Source organism: Mandrillus leucophaeus, unplaced genomic scaffold (assembly GCF_000951045.1).
Source record: "Mandrillus leucophaeus isolate KB7577 unplaced genomic scaffold, Mleu.le_1.0 Scaffold683, whole genome shotgun sequence".
Taxonomy (NCBI): Eukaryota; Metazoa; Chordata; class Mammalia; order Primates; family Cercopithecidae; genus Mandrillus; species Mandrillus leucophaeus.
This window is the reverse complement of record NW_012107397.1, coordinates 448541-476394: the sequence shown is the minus strand read 5'-3', so window position 1 is coordinate 476394 and position 27854 is coordinate 448541. Positions and strand designations below refer to the sequence as shown.

The following is a 27854-nucleotide window of genomic DNA, read 5'->3' as shown; positions in this document are numbered from 1 at the left end:
AGCGGCGCATGCTGGGATTTTTCCTTTTCCGTGGGGGTAAGGAAGTGCTTTTTGAATGAGGTACTGAGGGCCGAGGTGTTGGAAGTTCCTAATTCTTTCCTCGGTTAACTGTGAAACTCTGCGTATTGGAAAGGCCTGGCCTCAGTCGTCAGGCCGGGAGAGGTATAGGACGCCGCGCACGCACTCCTCTGCCAGCGAGGCCCGAAGGGGAAGCCTAGCGACGCGCAGTGTGGCAGCTGCTGGCCTCTGGGCCGGTAAGAATTGATGGTTCCCTCCCTCATTCCCCAGGCCCAAAGCCTTGACCCACTTAGTGCCTGCTAGTTTCGCGTCCCTGGCTTGTGCTTTTGGCGCGGAACGTTTGGGAGACTCGGCCTTGCGGCATTCTGACTTCACCCACCAAGTGCCTAGCCTGGCACTGGGTTCTTTCTTGTCTCTCACTCGCTTCCTGTGAGGCGTCTGGGTACCCTCTTGTCTCTTACCCGCTTCATCTGAGTCCATGCCCAAGTGCATCATTCTGTGTCTGACCGTGTCCCAGCCACCGGAAGAGAATAAACTCCGGGTGTGACTTTAATCCCACTGGAGGCCCGGGAGAACTGCCTTCTAAAATCAGAGACTATATCCATTTGTCTGGAGAGAAATGAGAAAAATAAGGACAATGTAGGGAGGTATTTTAAAGGTAAATTTGTTTAAATTAAGGGAATAGTGCCATTACTTTTCCTGTTTAATTTTAAATAGTCTTTAAACACTTTTATGTCAGTAGTCAGTACTTTATTTGTCCATAAAATCCAAAAGTAACTACCTTTGGATTTTACAGTAGTCTTTGACAATCTCAGAGAGATGAGATACCTTGCCCAAAATGACGAATCTGAAATTATTACCCAGTTCTCTTAACTCTGGAATAAGTGCTTTTTTCTACTATACCACTTCTGCTTTTATTTTTGGGGCTGAGGATACAGGCTGCGGAGCATGACGGGGTTGGCATTTTGGCTTCCACCTTTTTCTGCTTGTGGTGACCTATCTGAGCCAGAATTTCTTTGTGTAGAACGATAATAATAGCACTTAAATTAGTGTGACACATTTAAGGCTGTTTAAGTGTTAAACTCTGCTGTTAAGATGTGTTTGTTTACCCTCCTTAATATAATCAGCTTCAGTGTTCAGTATTTAGATATATCAGTTGATAAATAGGTTTCTTTTCTTCATTTTTTCTTACCTGATTTATCTTACCTGGACAATTTTTTAAACGTTATTTTTTCTCCGCCTTGGGCCAGAGACATTTTTTTGAAGTATTTTATTTTAAAAATTACTTGTTTTCATTATTATTGCCTTTTTTTTTTGAAAACATAAACTTGAAATTTTGGTTGATATGTATAAATAAGTTTTTGTATTTGAGGAACAGTAAGTACATTGAAAACTTCTTCATCAAAATAATCCAGCGTTAAAGACCAAATAATTGTCTCAAATCATTTTATGAAACACATTTTTCCTTCAAATCTTACTTTGAAATTTAAAATAATGTTATGTTCTTTTCTAGCTACTTGTCATACCATGCTTTCCTGTGATATTTGTGGTGAAACAGTAACCTCAGAACCAGACATGAAAGCTCACCTAATTGTTCACATGGAAAATGAAATTGTATGTCCGTTTTGCAAGTTGTCAGGTGTGAGTTATGACGAAATGTGTTTTCATATTGAAACAGCTCATTTTGAGCAGAATACACTTGAAAGAAACTTTGAGAGGATAAATACTGTACAATTTGGAACTTCAGATAACAAGAAAGACAACACCCTACAGTGTGGAATGGAAGTTAATTCAAGTATTCTTTCAGGTTGTGCATCTAATCATCCAAAAAATTCATCTCAATGCCTGACTAAAGATAGTACTGTAAAACATGAAACCTTTTATTCAGAGAACTTAACTGAATCTAGAAAATTCCTGAAAAGTAGGGAAAAACAGTCTGGCCTAACCGAAGTAAAAGGATCTATTTATGAAACAACGTACGGTCCTCCCGAATGTCCATTCTGTGGAAAAATAGAGGAGCATAGTGAAGATATGGAAACTCATGTGAAAACAACGCATGCCAATCTTTTAGACATTCCATTGGAAGGTAAAGTTTTCATTTCAATGTAAATTATAAGTTTACAGCCTCAATTTAATATGTGGTGGTCTAAAAGTTGGTTTGTAAGTCAACTTACCACAGATGTGTTTTGAAATCCATTTTACATCTATAGCATTTTTCATTTGCCATTATTGAAATATAAAAGTACATTATGGAAAAGAATTTTGATGCAGATATAAAATGTTTCCGCTACATTGAGAGCAGTTTTGGAACTTTCTGTGTAGTTTCCGGAGGGTATTCTTTTTATTGTCACTAACCCAATAGCATCTGGACTGTCCTGGACTCTCTGACTTTGCATTGAGTTCTAGTTTGACTCCATTATTCTGTTATGATTGGAGAACAAACTGTCTGTGATATCAGTTCTTTTAAATTTGTTGAGGCCTGTTTTATAGCTCAAGACATGATCTGTCTTGGTCATGTTCCATGGGTACTTGGGAAAAAAAAGTGTATTCTGCTTTGTTGGGTGGAATGTTGTATGTATGTCCCTAGATCCAGTTGTTTGTGTTCAGATTATTTATATCCTTGCTCGTTTTCTATAGTAGAACTGTCTAGTAGTTCTATCAATTTTTGAGAAGGGGTTGTGAAATCCCTGATTATAATTGTAAATTTATCTATTTTTACTTCCAGCTCTGTCAGGTTTTGTTTCATGTATTTTGAGGCTCTGTTGTTGGTGTGTACACATGTAGGATCTTAGGTCTTTTTCTCATTGTTGGACTTTAAGAATTTGTCGGGCCAGGTGTCATGGCTGTTGCCTGTGTTCCCAGCAAGTTGGGAGGCCAAGGTGGTCAGATCCCTTGAGCTCAGGAGTTGGAGACCATCCTGGGCAACGTGGCAAAAGCTCGTCTCTTCAAAAAAACAAAAACAAAAACAAAAACAAAACACTAGCCAGGCCTAGTGGCTTGCATCTGTAGCCCCAGCTATTTGGGAGTCTGAAATAGGAGCATCACCTGAGCCTGGGAAGTGGAGGGTGCAGTGAGCCGTGATCACCCCATTGCTCTCCCCTCTGGGTGACTGAGTGAGACCCTGTCTCAAAAAAAAAAAAAAAAAAAAAAATTGTTCTGTATTTTGGATACAAGTTCTTTTTTGGATGTGTATTTTGCAAATATTTTCTCCTAGTCTGTGGCTTGTTTTTTCATTCTTTTAACAGTGTCTTTCATGGAGTAGAAGTTTTTAATTTTAACGAAGTGCAACTTGACAATTTCTTCTTTCATGGATCATGCTTTTGGTGTTGTGTCTAAAAACTCTTTGCCAACTTCTAGAAGTTGGATAGTTTTGCATTTTGCATTTAGATCTGTGAATTATTTGAATTAATTTTTGTAAAAGGTATGGAGTCAGTGTCTACATTGTTTTTTAGTACATTTCTCTGATTATGAAATCAATATCTTGTATGTAGTTGTTTTAATTTCCTCTATTATGAACTGCATGTTACATTTTTTGTACACTTGAGTTACATGGATTTTTCGCCTGGATATTGTCAAATATTTTTTGAGTTTTTTTCAGTTGCTTTTAAAATATATTCTCAATACTAATCCTACAGCTGTATTCTATAAGATGTTGCTTATCCTTGAATTTTGTGCAGTATTTGAATTTTGTTTTTGTTTTCTATGTATTGTCTAAAAAAGTATTCTTTACTCTGAGTTCAAAAAGGTATTTTCATATATTCTAAAAACTTTAATGTTTTATATTTTCACTTTTTAAAATTTTTTCTGGATTGTGTGTGTGTGTGTGTGTGTGTCTGTGTGTACATGTGTGTATTTCGTGAACTTGGGATCTAATTTTTAGGTTTTCTCTGTACAGAAACCAGATTTATCTCTGATTTATAATATAGTTTCTGTCTTTTATTACATTTTCATATCTGTGTGGGCCAATTTCTGGTCTCTTACTTCTGCTTTATTTATATGAGTGACTTTTGTTTCCTTATTACACCACCATTTTAATAACTATTTTGTAAAATGTCATCAACATCAGATAGGACAGTTTTTCCCTTGTTCTTCATTTTCATTATCAACTTAGACTTTCTCATTCTTTTGAGTTTTATAGCCATATTGTCAAGTTTCATGAAAACTGTTGTAATTTTGTTTTAAATTAGATCAGAGTACATCTCCCCGTTAATTCAGGTCATCTTTTGTATCCTTTAATACAATTTTGTGTTTTTTTGTTTTTTTTTTTTTGAGATGGAGTTTCGCCCTGTCACCCAGGCTGGAGTGCAATGGCACGATCTCTGCTCATTGCAACCTCTGCCTCCTGGGTTCAGGCAATTCTCCTGTCTCTGCCTTCCGAGTAGCTGGGACTACTGCCACCCACCACCATGCCCAGTTAATTTTTGTATTTTTAGTAGACAGGGTTTCGCCATGTTGGCCAGGCTGGTCTGGAACTCCTGACCTCAGACAATCCACCTACCTCGGCCTCCCAAAGTGCTGGGATTACAGGCATAAGCCACCACGCCCGACTTTGTGTTGATTTTTCATTGTACATTTGTGTTAGCTTTATTTCTGTATAGTTTATAGTTTTTGTTGCTTTTGTAAATTAGATTTTTTCCCTGTCATCTAAGAAACTTTTGCAGTTTTATAGAAACACTGTCAATTTTTATAGATAGTTGAGGTATCTAGTCTTATTCAACTATTACTAATTTTATTTTATTTTATATTTTTTGAGACAAGGTCTCATTATGTCACCCAGGCTGGAGTTAAGTGGCATAATCATGGCTTACTGCAGCCTTGACCTCCTGGGCTCAAGTGGTTCTCCTGCCTCAGCCTCCCAGGGAGCTGGGACTACAGGCCTGCACCACCACGCCCAGATAATTTTTTTTTTTAGTGGAAATGAGGTCCTGCTATGTTACTCAGGCTGGTCTTGAACTCCTGTGCTCAAGCAGTCTTCCTTCCTCAGCCTTCCAAAGTGTTAGGATTACAGATGTGAGCCACTGCATCTGGCCTGTTACTAATTTTAATAATTCTACATTAATTCCCTTGAATATTCTAAGTAAATCATTTTATTATCTGCTAGTAATGAAAACTTATGGACTGCTGCAAGGAAAAAAATAGGTGTATTGATTAAAAATGCCTGAAAATCCTTTGCTGACACAATGTTTCCTGTAAGTTTCTCAGGACCAGTAAACTGGTGAATTATGGTAGTCTTATGAGTCTGAATGTTTAGTTGAGTTTAAAAAAGACCTGTTGTCATTAGAAGTACAGAAGTTAAATAGGAAAATAGCTAGGTTTAACCAATGTTCAGTTATAGTAAATGGAACAGGTGAATTTGCAGGTGTTTTTTAGGGAATGATTATCATATAGAGAAGATGCATGGAATCTGGACTAGAAAGTAAAGAAAAACGTGAGGATGGTAATGAATGACAAAAAAATAGGGTTTGTATATTCTATATAGGAGGTTTTAGTTAGGTCAAACAGTTTTTAGAGTGGTAGAATTAAAAGAAGTGAGGTGGAAGGATAGGTGGTCGGGAGTGATATTTGAAATTGAGATTTCAGAGGTGGTTCATTTATTAGTGATAACAAATTATGGGTATAATTTTTGTCATTCCGTGGGTAAATTAGGGTAAAGGAAAAGATTATTGGAAATAAAGGCATAGAACTATCCCTATGGATATTGAAGTTGCTAAGAATGATCATAGTATAGGGGCTAGGAAAAGAAGATTTTGATCCAGGTGTTAAAATTGCTGCTAGTAAATGAAAGGAGTGTCTAAGACTTCAGAAAATATTAGGCACTAAGAAAGGTAGGCGATGCCATATTATGGTGACATGAATTATTACAAAAATGGGGCCTAAAACAGGTTTGACAATGATGAAAGGGAGCAAAGGGGATGCCTCTTCTAGTTCTAGGGCCCTGAATTGTGCAAGAAAAGTTGCCTCTGTGTTAGGGGGCTGTAGAGAAAATGGGATGTCATGAACCAACCAGATTTTAGTTAAGAAGGTGAAGTGAATATTCAGAGAAAGATTGTATGTATAGAGAAGCTGACTGATGATAGATGATATTTCTGGAAGGCATTGGGTAGGTATTGGGAGAATAGGAGGGGTAATAGCTTGGGTCAGATCAGTGGATGTCCTTCAGATATTTAAAGATTGTTAAGACACTGCCACTGAACAATTAGATTGGATTCATTGACAGAACAATGTTGGTGGTTATGTCAACCCTAGATGACTCCACCGGACGATGATGGCTAACCTCTGAGGCTTAGTTTAGATTCTGGTGGTAAAAAAGGTATACAGGGATATGAGGTGTAGTGTGGTCTAATGTTGAGGAAGGTTGGTTATCACTTAAAACTAGAAGGGATGGAGGGTTTGGCTTGCAGTAGTGTGATGATCAAAGAGATAAGCAAAGGCCTCCTTGACATTGGCTCTGACTCTAAGTCATATTATGGTAGAGAACTGGCTGAAAGACTTCTCTTATATCCCCCAGCATTACTTATGGAAGCTGTAAACCATTATTTCTTAGTGCAGATTTTGGAAATATTTTTTGAGTACTTATTAATACTTCATTTTCTCTTGAGCTTTGCCATTGAATTTTTTATTCCAATGTTTATATCTTAATATTTTCATTTTTTTCATCTTTCTATTTTTGCTTAGTAACTTTCTGTCCTGGTTTCAAAGATTCAGTTCCCTCCTTTATTTCAGTGAGCATTTCGGACATACTTGTTTTACTGTTGATAAGGATGACTGTAGCTCCGTTTCTTCACAGGTAACTTTTTCAGTTTATAGATTTCTGGGCTATTTTTCTTGGCATTGCAGCCCCCAATGAGTTTATCAATTCAAATTTTAGTGTTCATCTGTTCTGGGAGTTTTATATGATCCCTTCCCTGTGAAGCAGTTTCATGGTTCCTTCACCCTGGCTGTTCACAGTCTCTGCTTTCAGACCAGGCCTTACATATACGGATTGATCCATGCTTTCACTCTGCGTATACACACAATTCGGGGTCCCTCTTCTATGTCCCCTATCTGCTAGGTCTTGGTCTTATAGATGGACCACTTCTGTTTTTGGCAAGCTAGACCTGTCTGCCTGCAGTGCTATGTGATGGATGTAGCTCTTTAATCTCCTGCTCCTGTGTAGACAGTATTACCCTAATTCCCAGCTTTATGCTGAATGTTTAAGTTCAGCACCTTAGCACTCTGGTGGGTGCTGAGAATTTAGCCCTAAAAACCCATATCTAGACTGGGCCCTACTTACCGCTTTGGTTTTCCTTTCTGCTTCTCTTGTTTTGACTACAGATCTGAATATTTATTATTAATATTTCCTTTTTTTGGAGTGGTGTGAGAGGTTTTGCTATGCTCAGCCTTCTATCTTGACCCTAGAACTAGAAAAATAGCTTTTAAATCCACTACAAAGAGCTTTTACTTATATAAGGTTAATAAGTGGTAGACAGTCTTTGACATGGGGTGAAATACCTAAAAGTTAAAAAAATAAAACCAACTTGGTTGGGCATGGTGGCTCATGCCTGTAATCCCAGCACTTTGGGAAGCTGAGGCAGGAGGATCACTTGAATCCAGGAGTTTGAGACCAGCCTGAACAGCATAGTGAGACTCCATCTCTAAAAAAAAAAAAAGAATTAGCTGGGCGTGATGGCACATGCCTTTAGTCCCATCTACTTGGGAGGCTGAGATGGGAGGATTGCTGGAGTGAGCCATGATGGTGCCACTGCACTTCAACCTGGGCAACAGAGCAAGACCCTGTCTTAAAAAAAAAAAAAAAGAATTGAAATTAAAAAATAAAAACAACTTAATTATGTTTCTAATACAGACTGTGATCAGCCACTCTATGATTGTCCTATGTGTGGGCTTATATGTACCAATTACCATATTCTTCAGGAACATGTTGACTTGCATTTGGAAGAAAACAGCTTTTGCCAAGGTATGTTTATATGTTTAAAGATAAAAATATCATTTAATTTCTACTTTCTAGGACACATATCTAATTTTTAGATTTGTGACATGGAAAAAAATATTTAAAAATACATCTTTTCCTTTAAAAGTGTTTTATTTACAAGTTGAGGCCATTTCTTTAGCAGCTAGAAGTAACTGCATATTGTATTTGGTCAGCAAAAATTGTTGAACTAGAAAACTGCCATATGGCACCTAAAATTTGACAAATGAATGTGAACTATATAACCAAAACATTTTTCAATGCATCTTGAGCTGCTTGAGCAGGCTTCTAAATGACTTATTGGTTTTATTGTGATTCTATAAAAGTTTTCCTTTCTCCCCTACGTTTTTTAATACTGGCTTTGTTTAAGTAATGATTATGGTGTCTTAGAAGTGGAAAAATTCTATATGAATTTTAGAAGCCCACTGAACGAAAATAAAAAGTAGATCCCAAGAGAAACCAATTGTATTTTACCCTATTTCAGTTTTTTAAGGTACGTAGGTAGCTTCTATTAAGACAGAGGTCTTTAGTGTCCAGCGTCAATGATCTTAGTACCAGTATCAGTGTTCATGGACAGTGTTACTGCTCACTCACCCTAACCCAAAGTTGAGATTATTGGAGCAAAGATGGAAAAGTCCTCTGCTCTGGTGGTTTCTGAGTGCCTGCTAATTCTTACTCTTATTTATGATAGGCTTTGTATGAGCACGTATATTACACTGTAAACGTATAGTGGGTAATAAGAAAAAGATATGGTCTAAGTAAATCACTGTAGATAGCCTCAGGGGACACTAAACATTGAATGTGACTTGTATATCTCCAAGAATGGAAGGGTGAACAAATAGGAAGATGTAGCAGCAGCTGAGAACTTTGAAAGGAAAGGAAGAATATTCAGTGATATAATTAAAACATCAGGTCGAGGGGTTAAGGAGACAAGATAGTGGCCAGAAGCCACTGACAAATGGATCTGGGGGACACTGAGTAGAGAAGATGCAGGGTGACTGTTGCAAAGTTTTGCCATATTCAGGGGCCAAACAGTAATTAAATTATTATCTAACACCTGTGCTTTGTAAATGTGTATTTTTATGCTCTTTATTATTTTCTTTTTCTCCCCTAGTATTTCTTGGAAAAATCAATCTGCCTTAGTTATGTTAAGGAGTATCAATGAAGGATGTTACTTAACCTTTTAAAATTCCGGTTTCCTCAGTAAACAATAATATCCACTTCATAAGATTGTTATAAAGATCAAATGATATAATTAATGAAAAGTGCTTGTCACAGCTTAAACACTCAGTGAGGCTGGACATAGTAGCTCATGTCTGTAATCTCAGCACTTTGGGAGGCCGAGGCTGGTGGATCACCTGAGGTCAGGAGTTTGACACCAGCCTGACCAACATGGTGAAACCCGTCTCTACTACAAATACAAAAATTAGCGGGGCATGGTGTAAGGCACCTGTAATCCCAGCTACTCGGGAGGCTGAAGCAGGGGAATCACTTGAACCCGGCAGGCAGAGGTTGCAGTGAGCTGAGATCGCACCATTGTACTCCAGCCTGGGCAGTCAGAGCAACACTCCGTCTCAAAAAAAAAAAAAAAAAACAGTCACTATTAGTTGTCATTTAGTTGGAGGTTATTCCTTACTGAAGCAGTTCTAAGTTTTGCTAGATTTGTACTCAGTTCCAAATCATCACAGTCATGAATAAATGGCAAATAATAGCATTCACTCTATTTTAAAAACATGTATTAAATAATAAATAATCTTTGATTGTAACAGTTATTTTATTCTGAACATTAAAAATACCTAACAGGGATGGATAGAGTCCAGTGTTCTGGTGATCTACAATTGGCTCACCAGCTTCAGCAAGAAGAAGACAGAAAGAGGAGATCTGAAGAATCAAGACAAGAAATAGAAGAATTTCAGAAGCTGCAGGTACAAAGATTAATAAGAATTATAATATTTTGATTTGGTAAAGTTATTTTTCAAATATGCTTTCAGGACTCCAGTATATTATTTTTGTCCTTGTTATTATTCAAAAAAAAATTTGAACATGTTTGTAACAGCCACCATTTATAAATATTCATTCTAGTCGGGCACAGGAGTAATCACTTCACATATAATATCTCAAAATCTTTACAACAAATTCATGGTTATTTTAGGCTCCTCCACCCCACCTTTTTTTTTCAGATGAAGAAATGGAGACAGAATGGTTAAGTAACTTGCTCAGTGTCAGGCAGCTAATTAGTGATAAAGCTTGTACTCAAACCTGTGTAAGCTGATGGGACAAATTAGGAAACCAAGACTCAGAATTTAAGTGTTTGTATAGATACTTGGAAGTGAAATTTATACCTAGAATTAATGTCTCCTGAGTCTTAAATTATTTTACAGATCGCAATTTCAGGCATTTAGAAAGAACTATTTTATGGGAAAATGCTTTTTTTATGATATTTGAGGCTTCATTTATCTTAGGTGGGTGATTTTACCTGTTGGACTAAATTGGCAGCATCTGCTATATTTTTAATATATTTAAAATTTTAATGTCTGTTTTCCTTTTTTCAATCCTAATTTGTAGACTGTAGTGTTATCTGTGCTAATAATGCTGATAGATTTTGTTGTTGTTTGTTTGTTTGTTTTTTTGAGACGGAGTTTCGCTCTTGTCACCCAGACTGGAATGCAATGGTGCAGTCTCAGCTCACTGCAACCTGCGCCTTCTAGGTTCAAGTGATTCTCCTGCCTCAGCCTCCCAAGTAGCTGGGATTATAGGTGTGCACCACCATGCCCAGCTCATTTTTTTGTATTATTAGTAGAGACGGGATTTCATCATGTTGGCCAAGCTGATCTTGAACTCCTGACCTCAGGTGATCCACCGCACCTCCCAAAGTGCTGAGATTACAGGCCTGAGCCACCGTACCTGGCCTATTGCTCATAGTTTTTAAATGTTCTGTTTTTAGCGATGATAGGATAGTGCATAAATAAAAAGGGTTTACAATTGAATAGGTTTGAAAGTGTTCAGTTAAACAGGTTTGTATACTTTGGGACTTCTCAAAACCTTTAATATACTAATGTGCATGTATATATCACAATTTTTCCGGACGTATTTGACCTCTCTTTTTTTTCTCAAACATCTCACATGGGTATTGTTGCTTAGAATGTGCTTTGGAGGACCTAATGTAGGATTTCTTTTCTCACTGGTGACTCATAATACTTGCAAAATAGGAAAGAAAATTGGCTTTTCTTAAGACCTTTATGCCTTATGTAATTTAAAACATGATCAATACAAAAAGTTTCCAATATTTAAGGAGATTATGTAACTTTGCAAGTTAGTCGTTTAGGTCTCTGAAAACTTTTCCATGGTTTTATACATACTATTTGAGATTCTCAGTCCAGTGTACAAAACATAGTTCATTTATTGTGTAATATGACTGACTAAATGAATTATGGATTAAGTAGGCCTTTGTGGACTAGATTGGGAACCAAATAACAAGGGCTGACAAGTTTCCTTGAAAAAATCAGTAATGCATTCAGAACTCTTCTGCCTCTCCCAATACCTGAGGTAGAAAGACAGGATCCTCTGCTTTCCCTACTTCAGGAAAAGCAAATCTCTTGCCCCTGAGATTATAAAGAAGTGGTTGCTTATTAAGTCAATACTTTTTGTGTGTGTATGTTATTAGTTTTTGTAAAAATCTTTAAGTTACCTTGTATAAAGTCTATAAACTAGAATGTTTCAACATGTTTCCAAATAAAATTATAATAAGTTTCCATCCTCATAGAGTTACAGGGATGTAAAAGTCATTTATTTTTATGTTCAATAGAGACAATATGGTTTAGATAATTCTGGAGGATACAAACAACAACAACTACGAAATATGGAGATAGAAGTAAATAGGGGAAGAATGCCTCCATCTGAATTTCATAGAAGAAAAGCTGATATGATGGAATCATTAGCTATTGGTATTGATGATGGAAAAACAAAAACTTCCGGTGAGTACTTAAACATCAGTCATTGTTTTAATATTGCTTACACCACTGAACTAATAATGAGAATCATTTTAATTTTGCTTAATTTTCATAATTCATCTGTGCACATTATTTTTTTTAAAATGTGTCATTTTAAAACTTCTGAATTATTTTTACAGTAAATAATTCACTTAAAAATTTACTTTTATATTGTGTTACTTGACATTTAAAAAACTGCTCTAGACAGTGCTAAGAAAAATATAATGTGAGCCACATATATAATTTTAAATTTCCTGGATCCACATAACAAAAGTGAAAAGGAACAGGTGAAGTTAATTGTAATAGTTTAAACCAGTGTATCCATTACATTATTATTTCAAAACGTAATCAATATTAAAACTATTACTGAGACATTTTACATTCTTTGTACATTCTTCAAAATCCATTGTGTATTTTCTACTTTACAGCACAACTCAATTGGGCAGCCACATTTCAAATTCTCCATAGTCACAAATGGCTGGTGGCTGTTTTATTGTTTGTACATTTTTAGACACTGACAGCTCTATATACATTGTATCCTTTAACTCAAACATCCTCTCCTGTACTGTTATATATTCTAAATAAGGTCACTGTTGTTTAGAGAAGTTACGGTGACTTTGCCAAAGCAAGGTTGCACAGCTGGTTATTCCTAATCATATCTTCCTTGCCCCATAATACGGCTTTTTTCTGACAAGTATTAAAATTTTTTTCTTTGTATATATTAATATATAAACAGACTTTTTATGGAAACAAACTTTGTTACTGCCACCCAGATTTTTTGAATCTTAGTGTTTTGCCATATTTACTTAAAAGTTTTTAAAGCTTCAACACCTTTCATAGGTATTCAAAGCCCTTTATGTACCCTTTTACTGATTCTAATTTGCCCTCCCCACAAGGGAACTATTATCCGGAGTTTGATATTTATCAGTCTCATACATGCTTTAGTACTCTTACCGTGTATGTACACTTGCATAAAATATTTTGCATGTGTTTATATATAAATGGGATACAACATGTATGCTATAAATTGTTTTGCTCAAGTATGTTGGTTCTTACAGTTCTACTTCATTCATTTTAGCTGCTGTATAGTATTTCCTTGTATGAATTATAGCTCATTTACCTTGTTTTCATATTGATGAACATTTAGATTGTTTCCAGTTTTCTACTCTTATAATTTATTAGCATGTCTCCTCCAGGAGTTTCTCTAGTATTGCATCCAGAACTGGAATGCTAAGTTAAAGGGCATGCAAATCTTCAACTTTGTTAAGGTTATTGGAGAATTGTTTTCCAAAGTGCTTGTAATCTACACTCACACCAGTGTATTTCACACACTGTACGGTGACACTTTTAAATTTTTGCTATTTAACAGGTTATGAGATGATACATGTTTTAATTTGCATTTCCTGGATTACTCCTGAGTTAGTTTCCTCTTGAATGAATTACCTATTCTCTTCCTTTCTCTGTTCTCTATTGGGTAGTTTGTTCTTATTGATTTATAGTAGTTCATTAAGTATTCAGAACACTATTCTTTCATTAGTTATATGAGATGCAAATATCTTTTTCAGGCCTATGGTTTGTATTTAAATGTTATATATAGTGCCTTTAATTAGACAGAAGTTTTGAATTTGAATATAATCAAAGTTCTCAATCTTTCTATTTATTATTTGTGTCTTAAGTAACTCCCCCATCTTTAAGATCACAAATATATACTTTTATGTTTTGTTCAAATATTTCTATTTTGCATTTCACATTTTGATTTTTAATCCTCCCAGAATTTATTTGTATGTATATGTTAGAGGGAGGAGAAAGAAGATAGGAATCTGATTATTTTCTCCTTATTTATAACAGTCCTTATAGCAAGTATGTATTCTTATTTATTTCACTACCATTTATTGAATCTATATTTTCTCCACCTATTTGTAATACTGTATATTATGGATTTTCATATATCCATGAGTCTGTTTCTAAAGGCTGCCTTTATATTTTTTCAGGGGTCTCCACGTAAAAAAGTTCTCACTATGGCATAGAGCATCCTCCAGATGTGTGGTATGATTCATTAGGGTACAGGAAGAAAACATATCTGTAGAAAAGCACACTGCCCTGTAATATAGAAGTGATTTACTGTCAGAGATTTTTATTTTTCATTAATTATGCAAGTGTTAATTAAGCAGCTATCATTTAAAGAGCCTTCACTATTATACTGCAATCTCATTATAATTTTAACAACAGAATATAACTGAAGATAAGTTTACTGTGGAAAATGTCTAAAGAGATTTAGGTGCTAAGGAATAAAAAGTATAAGGAAATTTCCCCCTAAAGCAGTTGTATGATGTTGCTAAGACAGTGTGGCACTCCATCTGATATGTAACATATGTACTTAAATATACTAGAATGTTTATTACTTTTCTTTCTATTTTTTTTGTCTGCCACCCCACCTCATTCTTAAAGGGCTGTCTCAAATCTTGATCTCTTAATCAAAGTCTATATATTAAAATCTACATTTAGCTTTCTTTTTCTGAATTCCTAGGGTACCCATTCATTCTATGCTACAACATTTAGTACTCAGTTATATAGTATTTTAATTGTTGTTTTTCTTGAATTCAAGTCTTTCTAAGTTCTTTGGAAGTGGTTATAGTGATCAGTATTTCTCCTTTTCATGGTGCAAGGCACAGCTACAACTATTGGTTCATTTAATTGTTTTTATTTATTGATCTTTTATTGTCTTTCTTAAAGATAGAAACCCATTTTCTTATAGGAAACTATTCAAGCAAAAAGGATTTAGTTATTGTCTTTGGTGCCACAAGCTATGAGAAAGTTATGGGGAATATAAATAAGATCTCCCTACCCATATAGGCTTCACAGAGTCTGTAGAGCATGTAAATATACACAGAGAACTATAGTATTCTGTGACTGAATGTGGCTAGTACCTTGGGGACACAAAAGCAAAGTTAGAATCAGAAAAAGAGTCTATGAAGACAGTAGCATGTGAAGGATCTATAATTTTGAAACATAAGGAGAGTATACTAAAAGCAGGAAAGGAACAAAGTCAGATGTCCATTGTCCTAACACCTTGTTTTTCCATATTATAGCACTTGTTATAGTTGGGGTCCATGACATTTTAAAGGATATTATCATATTTATCTTTTTGTACTTAGCACTTAGATAGTGCCAGGTGTATAAAAAGTACTTAGCAAATGCTGAATTTGAAAATTATAGTTTAAAAAATTAAATTGAATTAAAACTCCATGGGCCAAATTATGTTTAATGTGTTTAGTTAGGCCACAGCCAAATTTAAAGCAAGAAGAGTAATGTGAAATAAAGGTAAGTCGATAGATAGCTTTCTGTGGACTACGTATAACATAGATTGGAACTATTCTAATTAGGTTTATAAGGCTGTTAATAAGATTCCTAAACCTATTGTTCTGCCTGAAGAAAAGTTGTCTTCTGTTGTCTCAAACAAATTAATTCATCTCCCCAAACAGCAAAATGGAATAAGTTACTAAAGGGTTGAAATTTAGTGTATTGGAGTATGGGATATGTTTATTATTCATGAAGTTGAGTTTTTAAATGAAAACATTTGTGTTATCTCATGCTTCAAAAATTGCAGAATAATCTGCAAAATAAAATCTTAAATTACAAAAAAATTAAAACTGTTAGTAATAGAAAGCTATTAATATTTTTTGATCGGGAGCAAATTGATTAAGACTGAATGATCTCCTGTAGTCTATACAATAAAATGGAGAGACAAGAAGAACATTCATTCAACAATTGTACTTTATGTGCTGGGCCCTGCAGATGCAGAAAATTTCAATGAACTGTAATAAATAATATGCTAGTGTGAGGAAACTTGGACTATAGTAACAAGCAAGGGCACAAACTAAGGTTATAGCAATAAGAAGGTGAAGAAGATGGAATTGACAGGATTTAGATATGGAGTGTGAAGGAGAGGTTGATACTAAAAATGTATGACATAGTCATATAAAAGTGATAATGACTGCTTCTAAATCTCTCTTCTACTTTAGGAATTATTGAAGCACTTCATAGGTATTATCAGAATGCTGCCACAGATGTGAGGCAGGTGTGGCTTTCTTCAGTGGTGGATCACTTTCATTCATCTTTAGGTGACAAAGGTTGGGGTTGTGGTTACAGAAACTTCCAAATGCTACTTTCATCATTATTACAAAATGATGCTTATGATGATTGCTTAAAAGGTATGTGAAATCTAGTACTCTGAACTTGTCATCTGATAAAATACATATGATATAGAATGATATAGCATACACAATTAATAGCTTTAACAATTAGCAGATATTTATATAAGAAACCTGAATTCTGGTTAGAAGAAGAGAAAATGATAGAAGACGTCAGGAATAACTGTCTTAAAAACTGTAAAGTTCCCCATTTAGCAGTACATGATGCACTGCTAAATGATATTATTCAGTACTTTATTAACAGTCATGTAATATGTTTGCTTGTGTAATTTTAGGTATGTCGGTTCCTTGCATTCCAAAAATTCAATCTATGATTGAAGATGCATGGAAGGAAGGTTTTGATCCTCAGGGGGCCTCTCAACTTAATAACAGGTTACAGGGAACAAAGGCCTGGATTGGAGCATGTGAAGTATATATACTCCTGACCTCCCTAAGGGTAAAGTATGTACCTTAAAACCTAAATAAATGTTATTTCCTTATCTGGGAGCTTTGTTTTTTAAAATTTTATTTTTTATCAAAGAGATAGTTTAAAAATAAAATTAAGTAGCACTGAATTAAGTAGCAATGAAAATCAGTAACCTATTCACTATCTTGTGCTCTCCTCTACCCTCAAGTCCTGTCTCTCAGAGGCAACTGTCACTTCCACTGTTTTTAAATAGTATGCTTTCATAGCTGTTTCTTGGTTTATGAGTTTTAAGTATTGTCTGTTTTAATATCTTATACCTGTTTACCTTCAATCCTTCTAATATGATTAAACCTCAGTTTTTATTAAAATCAGAGTTTACATCATTTTATAAAGTCAGATTTTATTACACAATTGCATAAATATTGCTTATTGCTGATTTTGTTTTCTAAAATCATTTATAATTTTTTCTTGAGTTAATAATTGTGTTTCCTTTTCTCTTTTACTATAATATGTGACGACATCATGGCCTCAAGTTTTTGCACCCCACCTGTCATGTAATCTGAGGCTCTCCTTATTCTTGGACACATCCTTCTTGGAGCCTTCTGTCCTCTTTGCTCCAATCTGGACTTTTTGCCTTCTAGATCTACAGCTATTATCATGTAGCATTTGTTCACTCTGTGTGTGTGTATGTGTGTGTGTGTGTGTGTGTGTGTTAGGACCTGGATTTGTCTTGGATTTCATGTCTCTTTTTTAGGTTACTTCCTTTTGCTCGAGCACTTCCTTCATTAGTTTCCTGAGAAAGGGTGCCTAGTCATTATTACTTAAATGATAGTTTGGATGGCTATATTATTCTTAATTCTACAATCATTTTCACATCAAATTAAGTTTCTATTCTTCTGATGTCTAGCGATGAATATTACTATTGAGATGGTAAGATGTGATCAGATTCTCATTTTTAAAATGTATAACCTATTTATTTTCTATGGAAGTTTTTCCAGTCTTCTCTTAGCCCGTCATAATTTCATGATATTATGAAATTTCATTGTGGGGTGTAGGGCTTTGATTCATTGTGTTAGGCATTTGTTTTTCTCTTTGAATCTGGAATTGTGAGTTGTCTAAGATCTTAGTTCCATCTAGGATAGTAGGTAAGAGCTTGAACTTTGGAGTGAGACTGCCTAACCTTGATTCATACCTTTCCTACTTAATAGCTGAATGAATGAGCTCATCTGTACCTAGGTCTACCATTGATAAAAGAAGGTATTAATAGTAGTTAGACAATTAAATGGAATAATAAAGTGCTTAGAACTGTGACTGGCACACAGCGTGACTTCAGAGGTTAACTATTGTTGTTTGATAGTTATAATCCCTCCGTTTTCTTTGTGGAACCGTTGATAGATGGCCACTGAACTTCTCTTTTTTTTTTTTTTTTTTTAATTTATTTGAGACGGAGTTTTTGCTGTGTTGCCCAGGCTAGAGTGCAGTGGCGCGATCTTGGCTCACTGCAACCTCCGCCTCCTGGGTTCAAGTGATTCTCCTGCCTCAGCCTCCTGAGTAGCTGGGATTACAGGTTCCTGCCACCATGCCTGGCTAATTTTTGTATTTTTAGTGGAGACGAGGTTTCACCATGTTGGCCAGACTGGTCTTGAACTCCTGACCTCAGGTGATCCATCCGCCTCGGCCTCCCAAAGTGCTAGGATTACAGGCTTCAGCCACCGCTCCCGGCCTGAACTTCTTTACCTTCTAAGTTTATCATGTCTTTTTCTTTAAAATCTTTGCCTTTTGTTTTGTTTTCTAGATTTACTCAAATTTATCTCCCAATTACTGTATTGAAATTTTTATTTTCACCATTATGTTAAGGGGTAATTTCACAGCATCATTTTCTTTATGGTTGCAAAATTTCTTCCAATGTTTTCTTTCTATTGCCTGCATTTTGTTTGTTCCATATTAATTTATTTTCATGTCTGTTACTTTAGTCTTTTCTATTTTGAAAGCTTTCTTTTAACTTTTGGAAATCCTTAGTTGTCCATTCAGAGAGTGAAGAATGAAACATTAAAAAGCTGATTTAATGAAACATTAAAAAGGACTGCATAGAGCTTACAGATTAGCAGATTTCATTTAAAAGTCTTAGGTGGAAGGTTACTATTTGATTGGGGTACTCTCAAATATCATTATATAGAGAGATCTTTTCCCAGAAGTTATCCAGAGAAGAGTTTTTCACTTTCCTCCCTAGAGTTCCTGCATTAGTGGAGGGGAGAGTTAAGGTGTGATTTGCCTTCGAAGCAAACTTTCAATTAATCTCATATTTTTAGCCTCACTGTTCTCAAACCTTGTGCTTCTAAGCTTTCAGCCTCTCTCTGATTTTGAAACATACAGTCTCCATTTTCTTTTTTTTTTTTTTTTTTTGAGACGGAGTCTGGCTCTGTCGCCCAGGCTGGGGTGCAGTGGCCAGATCTCAGCTCACTGCAAGCTCCGCCTCCCGGATTTACGCCATTCTCCTGCCTCAGCCTCCCGAGGTAGCTGGAACTACAGGCGCCCGCCACCTCACCCGGCTAGTTTTTTGTATTTTTTAGTAGAGATGGAGTTTCACTGTGTTAGCCAGGATGGTCTCGATCTCCTGACCTCATGATCCGCCCGTCTCGGCCTCCCAAAGTGCTGGGATTACAGGCTGGAGCCACCGTGCCTGGCCCATTTTCTTTTATTTACTTGGATATGTTCTCTGTGCTGCTTTTCATTTTCTGAAGATGTGAGCTTTTTTCCTCTCTATTCCCATTCTCTTTGTCCTTGGATGTTTAAATCATTTTCTCCTTCAGTATTGTGTCATCGGGCTTTTAAGAGGAAATAGAGATAGATGTCTGTGATCATGTTTAATGGAACATTTGCCTTAAGCTTTATGGCTTTATATTTTCTTTTATGTTTGTTTCTAAGTTATTTAACCAGTGTATCACATTCTTTTTACCACATTAATTGATTAGATTCAGAGGTAAAAATATTTCTTTCGTTTATATAGAAAAACTAATATTGTGTGTATATATAATAACTTTCTTGAATTATTTAAATTTAAAGAACTATTTTAATGCCCTCTAAATTTATTTCTGCTTTCCTCCTTTTTCTTTTTGCCAATCTGTTCACACTTTCAGGTTATATATACTCTGTCATGTTTTGATGTTTTGAGTTTTAAAGTAATTCTTTTTCTTTTTCTTTTTTTCTTTTTTTTTTTTTTTTGAGACAGAGTCTGTCTCCAGTTTGTCACCCAGACTGGAGTGCAGTGGTGCAATCTTGGCTCCCTTCAACCCCTGCCTCCCAGGCTTAAGTGATTCTTGTGCTTCTGCCTCCTGAGTAGCTGGGATTACAGGCATGTGCCACCACACCTGACTAATTTATTTATTTATTTATTTTTATTTTTAGTAGAGATGGGGTTTCACCATGTTGTCCAGGCTGGTCTTGAACTCCTAGGCTCAAGCAATCCACCTGCCTTGGCTTCTTAAAGTACTGGGATCACAGGCATGAGCCACTGCACCCAGCTGTAATTTTTGTCCAGCTTCTTTCTTGGTACCTTAAATAATTTAGAAAGCTTTTTTATTAATATATTGTGAATGTGTTTAACAGTGATTTACATGTCTTTTTGTTGCTCTCTATATGAATTATACTCTGTAGGGTACTGTTTAATTAGTATTCTAAATGTAAATATGCAAACTGCTAACCCCAAAACATTCTTTTTACTTATAAACAGTTTATCCAGAAGTTTATTTGAGCACTTAAAACCCAGTAACCAGCATTAAATTTGCTGAGGCTGAGGTTAGCAATTTGAATGTTTTAGAGATTTTATTGCCAAGAGAAACAAGGACAGGATATCTGTGCTGTAGTTTAAAGTGATGATAAAGCTGTCAAATGCTTTTTAGTTGTACCTGACCTTTCAAAAACAGTCGTTGAGTAGTATAACCAGTGTTTCTGGTTAAAAAATTGTTTATTCAAGGGTGACTTACTCTTGAAGGAAGAATACCGCAGTGGTCTGGTGGAAAATAGGAGATACATGTATAGATGTGGGTACACACACATTTTTTATGATCTTTGCAATTATTTTCTGTTACAGAGATTTGAAGTATTTTGGGTCTATTTGATATATACAAATGGCTAATGAATTAAAATCAGAAATCAGCTTCTAACTGATCATCAGGGTTAGAAACTAGAATAAATACTGTGAAAAAATTATGTGTAGATGACTTTTTAAAAATCAAGTATGGTCATTATTTACTATTCATGGAGATTTTATTTATCAGAAAATGTTTGTAACCTTTAGGTTAGTCAGCAGACTTAATATGAAGTTCTTTAAATAGGTAGCTAGTTAGAGGAATAGTTAAACGGGGAGAATTGTTAAATAGTTATCCCCCACAAAAGGGAGTTTTTGAGAGAAATAATAAAAATTTGTATTTACTTTTCTTTCTTCTTTTACAAGGAAGTAATGGCTAGAAAAAGTTAGTTCTAAACTAAGAATTTGTTGTATTTGATAACTCCATCAATGAAAATATTTTAAAATGCCCTTTAAATATGCATTTTGTCAATTTTTAATAGGTGTCATATTGTTGATTTTCATAAGTCAACTGGTCCTTTGGGTACACACCCTCGCTTATTTGAATGGATATTGAACTATTATTCTTCAGAGAGGGAAGGGAGTCCAAAGGTAGTGTGTACATCTAAACCTCCTATCTATCTTCAGCATCAAGGTTAGTATTAATATAACTCATACTTGACAATGTTATTTGTAAGATAACAAATTGTTGCTTTTAGACAGGTTAAGGTTTCTGTTTGTTTGTTTTTTTAGAGAGAATTTCGCTCTGTTGCTCAGGCTGGAGTGCAGTGGCACATTCTTGGCTCGCTGCAACTTCCACCTTCCAGGTTCAAGTGATTCTCCTCAGCCTCCTGAGTAGCGGGGATTACAGGCGCCTGCCATCATACCTGGCTAATATTTGTATTTTTAGTAGAAACGGGGTTTCACCATGTTGACCAGGCTGGTCTGATAATAGCAGAGAGTGTTATGACATTAATCTGTCTAATTTTTCAGAGCTCCTTTGACAGTACAATACTGTCTTAGGAAATTAAGATTGATATTTCTACAGTACTTTGTTGGGTAATGAAGGTTGATATTCCTGACATCTTCAGGACCTTTTGCACTTGTTGTTTTCTGTTTTTGGTTCACTTGTCCTTCCTTGTTCATCCCTTATCTTCTTGGGTCTTTACCCACATGTCACTTAAGTGAGGCCTTCCCTGACCTTGCCTTACCTTACTTAAAAGTGGAACTCAAGGCCAGGCATGGTGACGCATGCCTGTAATCCTAGCACTTTCAGAGGCCGAAGCAGGAGGATTGCTTGAGCCCAGCAGTTTGAGACCAACCTGAGTTGACATAGTGAGACCCTGTGTCTACAAAAACGTAAGAAAATCGGCACATGCCTATAGTCCTAGGTACTCAGGAGGCTGAGGTGGGAAGGTCAGTTGAGCCCTGGAGTTGGGGGCTATAGTGAGCCATGATTCTGCCACTGCACTCCGCTGTCTCAAAAAAAAGTACAACTCATCCCAACATCCCACCACTGGCATTTTCTTCATTTATTTACCTCGTTTCTAGAGTATCTCTTCCTATTAGGATATAAGTTCCAAGAAGGCAGGCACATTTGTCTGTTTTGTCTGCTGTTATATACCTTTGTGCTTGGAATAGTACTCCACACATAGATACTTGGTAAATTATGAATGATGGTTTGGATTGACAGGAATAAACAGAAGTAAATATTAGGAATTTCATTGTTTAGGGATACAAACTATAAGAGGTTAAGCTTCCTCCACTGATTTCTAGCATTTATAGATTTACTTTTGTTTACCTTTTGGAATCATGAGAATTTTGTTCTAGAACAGTTTTTGTTCTTTCATTTGAGATAATTTGAATAAGAAGGATCAAGGGATTGGGAAAGGAAAAGTAAAATATTTGGCAGAATAAAAGCAGAGGTTTTTTTTTGTAATGAAGCCTTTAGAAAACTAAAGTTAAATGAAAAAACTGAAGTAGAACTAAACTCTTATGTCTTAGGAGAACTCAGACACATATGTGTCAGAGAGTCCGACTATATATTCTAAACACACATACGCTCACACAGCATATATACAGAGACTATTTGTATAACTGTAAGTAGATGTGACATATGTATAACAACAAAAAAATCTTTTGATAGGTCACAGTCGAACTGTTATTGGAATTGAAGAGAAAAAAAACCGAACATTATGCTTACTAATATTTGACCCTGGATGTCCTTCTCGAGAAATGCAGAAATTGTTAAAGCAAGACGTAGAGGCTAGCAGTCTCAAGCAACTTCGAAAATCTATGGGAAATTTAAAACATAAGCAATACCAGATAGTGGCAGTAGAGGGTGTTCTTTCTCCAGAGGAGAAAGTTGTAAGTATCTAAATATTTATATGTGAAGTTTGAATGAGATGAACTTAAAAGTTTAAAACTTTTAGTTTAAAATCAATGTTATCACTTTTTTCTTTTTTTTTTTTTCTTTTTTTTTTCCTTCTTTTTTTTTTGGAGACAGGGTCTCACTCTGTTGACCAGGCCTGAGTTCAGTGGCATGTGATCATGACTCACTGCAGCCTTGACCTCCCAGGCTCAACCGATCCTCCTGCTTCAGCCTCCCGAGTAGCTGGGACTACAGGCACATGCCACCACACCCGGCTAATTTTTATATTTTTTATAGAGACGAGGTTTCACCATGGTCCCCAGGCTGGTCTCAAACCCCTAGGCTCAAACGATCTGCCCACCTCAGCCTCCCAAAGTGTTGGGATTACAGGCGTGAGCCACTGAGCCTAGCCCACTTTGTATTCCTTAGTACCTTACTCTGTTTCATTAAGTTTGAAAAGACATTTGGTTTTATATGTTTTTAGTTTTCTGGAATGAACATATTTATATTTGAAATGGTACTTTAATGACTTTCTATACTTAGAGCTTCATAAAAGTGTTTAATGTCAGGTGAGCAATGAATAATAGAAACATATATAAGAAAATCTAACTTAATCCAAGGAGACCTAACTCATATTGGTCTTATAATTATGGTTTATTAAAATATGATTCTTGTGATTCCTAAGGCTCTATTTTATGCACTTGGGCTTATTGGATATTCACATTTCTAGAATTTAACTTCATTAGAATTTCCTCTTGTCTTTATTCCTTGCAGTTAAGTGATGCGCACAATATTACAGAAAAATTTCTAGGAATTGAATCCTAGCCACTACACTGTCAGGGAGGGACATAATATTATAGAAAAATTCCTAGGAATTGAAAATTTTCCACTTGATATGATAGCACATCAAGTCTAGAAAATGTGTAAACCCTAAATTAAGAAAAAAAGCTCCAGAATACTTCACATTGATTTATTTCCCTCTAAAGAGAAAAGACACTGAAGACTAGAGACAAACAGTTATGGAGAATAATGGGATCATGGGGGAAAGGACTATAAGTTTTTGAAATAATGGAGCTAGAGTAATCTTTTCAGCCTCGTAACATGGGATGTAAAGGCAAGGATTGTTTAAGAGGTTCTTTAAGTTACTTATGATACATTAAAAGATTTCTTTGTAATGATTTAAGTATAAAAATTGCATTCATTTTTTTTAACCCTATCATTAAATTGTCCAGAGAAAGTTAAACTTTTGTTTTAATTATTTTAAAATACCAAGATGCTTACTCACCAATGTACACATTGAGAACATTTCATACATTAATTTTTTTTTTTTTTTTTTTGGAGACCAACACTCACTTTATCACCCAGGCTGGAGTGCAATGGCTTGATCCCAGCCCACTGCAGCCTCTGCCTCCCTCCCCGATTCAAGTGATTCTCCTGCCTCAGCCTCCCGAGTAGCTGGGATTACAGGCATGCACCACCACGCCCAGCTAATTTTGTATATTTAGTAGAGATGGGGTTTCACCATGTTAGCCAGGCTGATCTTAAACTCCCAACTTCTGGTGATCCACCTGCCTCGGCCTCCCAAAATGCTGGGATTACAGGCGTGAGCCACCATGCCCAGCCACATTAATTTTTTTAACCCTATCATTAATTTGTCCAGATAAAGTTAGAGGTTTGTTTCAATTATTTTAAAATACCAAGACACTTGCTCACCAGCATACACATTCGAGAGCATAGGTGTGGTTAAATATTACTATGGTGTCTTGCTGAACATTTTAGTTAGCTGTTATCTTTCTGGTCTTGGAAATGGAGCTGTTTATGGTGTTAGAATACTAAAAATGTGCTCTCTGCACTGTACATTTGATGTTCTAGTTTTCTGAGTCATGAACAGTAGCTGTGCTTTAACTGTAAGAATCGTAACTTGGCTAACAATGTGTAACACTGCCAGATAGAAAAGGAATAACAATAATAAATATAATAAGGTTTTAATTATAATAGATTGAAATAACACTTGTCTAATGCTTATTCTGTACTATGGGCTATCCTAAGCACATTACATATGTTAACTAATTTAATCCACACAACAGCCCTATAAAGTAGACACCATTATTAATCTCCATTTTATAAAAGAGGATGCTGAGGCAGAGAGAAATTGTATTCCTAAGGTAGCACAACTGCTAAATAGAGAGTCAGGATTCCAATTTAGGCAGTTTGCATCTGGAGCCCTGCCCTATATTGCCTTTTCTGTAAGGATACAAAACCTCATAGTCATGTTTGCTGAGCTTTTGTATGAACAGTTTCACATTTCTTCTTGAAAAGATATTACATTTTGAAAAATGAAAAAAATTTAATCTTACTAGTTTAATATAACTTATTTTTTTTTAGCATCTGTTTCTTATAGTGATTCTGTCCTTTTTAACAGTACTTTATACTATAGGAATTCAGCCAATATTAATGTGCCAAGTGTTTTGCAGATCATCAGATGGAAGTCTGCAGCTTTATCTAAATTAGGGCAGAATAGTAATTTTACTTTTATTTCATATTAGCTTTTATAACTAATTTTTTAAAAGTCTATTTCTTCAAAGCAATAACTACAATTTTTTAAATTATAGGATTAAAAACAATTTTGATAGTTTATGGTATCCCAAAATATATTTATAACTGCATTTTATGTTTTGTTCTTCGTATTTGTACTTATGATGAGTTCTGATCTTTTAATAATCATTCAACTATTATAGAAAAAGAGTGATTGGTTTTCAAAAATTTTTTTTTATCTTGGCCACTGTCTTATAATTACCATAAGACATTTCTACCATAGATATGTTTTGAGTGTCTACTAATTTTAAACCCTGTTCTAGATGTTGGAGCACTTGTTTAGGTGAAGGGATTTATTTTAGACTATATCACCTAATGCAGTTCAGTTAAATAGTAAATACAAATTTATGCAATAGCCATGTTCCTTAATTCTTTTTCACATTATGATATGCAGTTTTATTTTTATTTTTATTTTTTATTTTTATTTTTTTGAGACGGAGTCTGGCTCAGTCACCCAGGCTGGAGTGCAGTGGCTCGATTTCGGCTCACTGCAAGCTCCGCCTCCCGGGTTCACGCCATTCTCCTGCCTCAGCCTCCCAATAGCTGGGACCGCCGCCACGCCTGGCTAATTTTTTGCGTTTTTAGTAGAGACGGGGTTTCACCGTATTAGCCAGGATGGTCTCAATCTCCTGACCTCGTGATCCGCCCGCCTCGGCCTCCCAAAGTGCTGGGATTACAGGCGTAAGCCACCGCGCCCGGCCGATATGCAGTTTTAAAGTTACCCCACTATATTCTTAATTTTCCATTGTGTCATTCTTGTATTCTCAGCTTGATTTAACTTAGTTTTAATTTAGCTTGGTTTGACATGTCTTGATTTGGAACTCAGGTTTTGAAAATAGCCCAAACATTGAAAATTTTTTTGAAGTGACGTTTTTAAGACTATAATGAGGGATATGCATAATGTTTATAAAGTTTCTCTCTGCACAGCCCTGTCTTCCTCTAGCCTCCTCTGTTTTTGTTCATCTCTCTCTGACTTTGAGCCAGCATTTTACTTTTGACTCATTATTCCATAAAAAAGTGACATTTTCTATTTCATACTGTTTTGTCTTTATCGCGATAGGAATTTTCTTTGTTTATGTCTTGACTGGAAAAATGTTTATTCCTAACTTTATAAGTTTGAGAATACAATTTTTCTTTAGGAATTTTCATTATTATCTTGAAAAAAAATCCAGATTTTATTTTTTATGTTAGAATGACAACACATATTCTAATTAATTGACTTATAGCTTAAAATTGTCTTTTAAAATTTCTTTTCAAGGCCAGGAGACAAGATTCTCAAGTCTTTACAGCCGAGAAGATTCCTTGAAGAATCAAGCATTTCAGTACTTGAGAACAATGCTTTGTTTTCTAAATGTAGATATTGAACTCCTTAACACAATTATGAATCTGTGAATTCTCTAAGTCTTAACATAATTTAATTTCTAAAATGCCTGTGTTAATTAAGTTATACCTATCATACTTCATTGTTTGGTAAGTATTTCAATAAAATGTCTTGTTTTTGCATTGTGGATTTTGTTTTTCTTATCTATGTTTCAGAAACCAGTTTTATTTTATAGCTGTAAGCTAATATGCATTGGGTCCTTACTTCTGTTAGGTACTCTTAGTATGTTACATATATTACTTAGTTTAATCTTCAGAATAGTTCTGTGAGACAAGTACTATTATTAACCCCATGAAGAAGCAACCTAAAGCCCTGAGAGGTTAGTAATATGCCCAAGAAAATAATCTTGATCCAGGGTATGAACCTAGGCTATATCACTTCCAAGCAAACTCTTACCATTAAACTATTTGGCTGTCTTCCATTAGAGAACATATATAATAAAATGTCTTCCTCACTGCTTAGAAATAATATTTAGCAGGCATAGTTCTGTAAACAAGGATTTGCTTTTATTGTTTAACCATACAACTGTGATTTAGAGTCTTGTGTTTAGTGTGTTCTGTAGAAAAGAAACTTTCCACTTCTTGTTGAATATGCCATGTGTGGTTGCAACCAAGAATCCTGGCCAATGTAATTCATCAAAAAATTACCAGAAGCTCACAGTCCATGGGTAGAACTTAGCTGAAACCAAACCAACATTGGAAACTAGAATATGGTCTAATTTATAGAAGGAACAATCTGGTTAGGAGCCCATAATTTAGATCCCAGAGAGGCTACATCTGATTGGCATGAGGCTATCTAATGGGACAGAGGCAGTTCCTCAAAAGGAAATCAGGGTAGATAAGGAAATGGAT

The 27854-nt window shown here is 35.5% G+C and overlaps 1 protein-coding gene across 2 annotated transcripts; it reads left to right on the top strand.

Annotated features, from left to right (window-relative positions):
- Positions 1–27130, top strand: ZUFSP (zinc finger with UFM1-specific peptidase domain). 2 transcript variants are annotated; one of them, XM_012002337.1, is made up of 10 exons: positions 1–254; positions 1532–2104; positions 7862–7972; positions 9788–9909; positions 11790–11958; positions 15996–16184; positions 16460–16625; positions 21160–21311; positions 22803–23023; positions 26881–27130. In XM_012002337.1, the coding sequence occupies exons 2-10, from the start codon at positions 1546–1548 to the stop codon at positions 26926–26928; spliced, it is 1737 nt and encodes a 578-aa protein (XP_011857727.1). In that variant the 5' UTR covers positions 1–254; positions 1532–1545; the 3' UTR covers positions 26929–27130. The 2 variants fall into 2 exon arrangements, with proteins under 2 accessions (XP_011857727.1, XP_011857728.1); XM_012002338.1 differs by having other exon boundaries at positions 30–676.
- Positions 27131–27854: the final 724 nt, after the last annotated feature.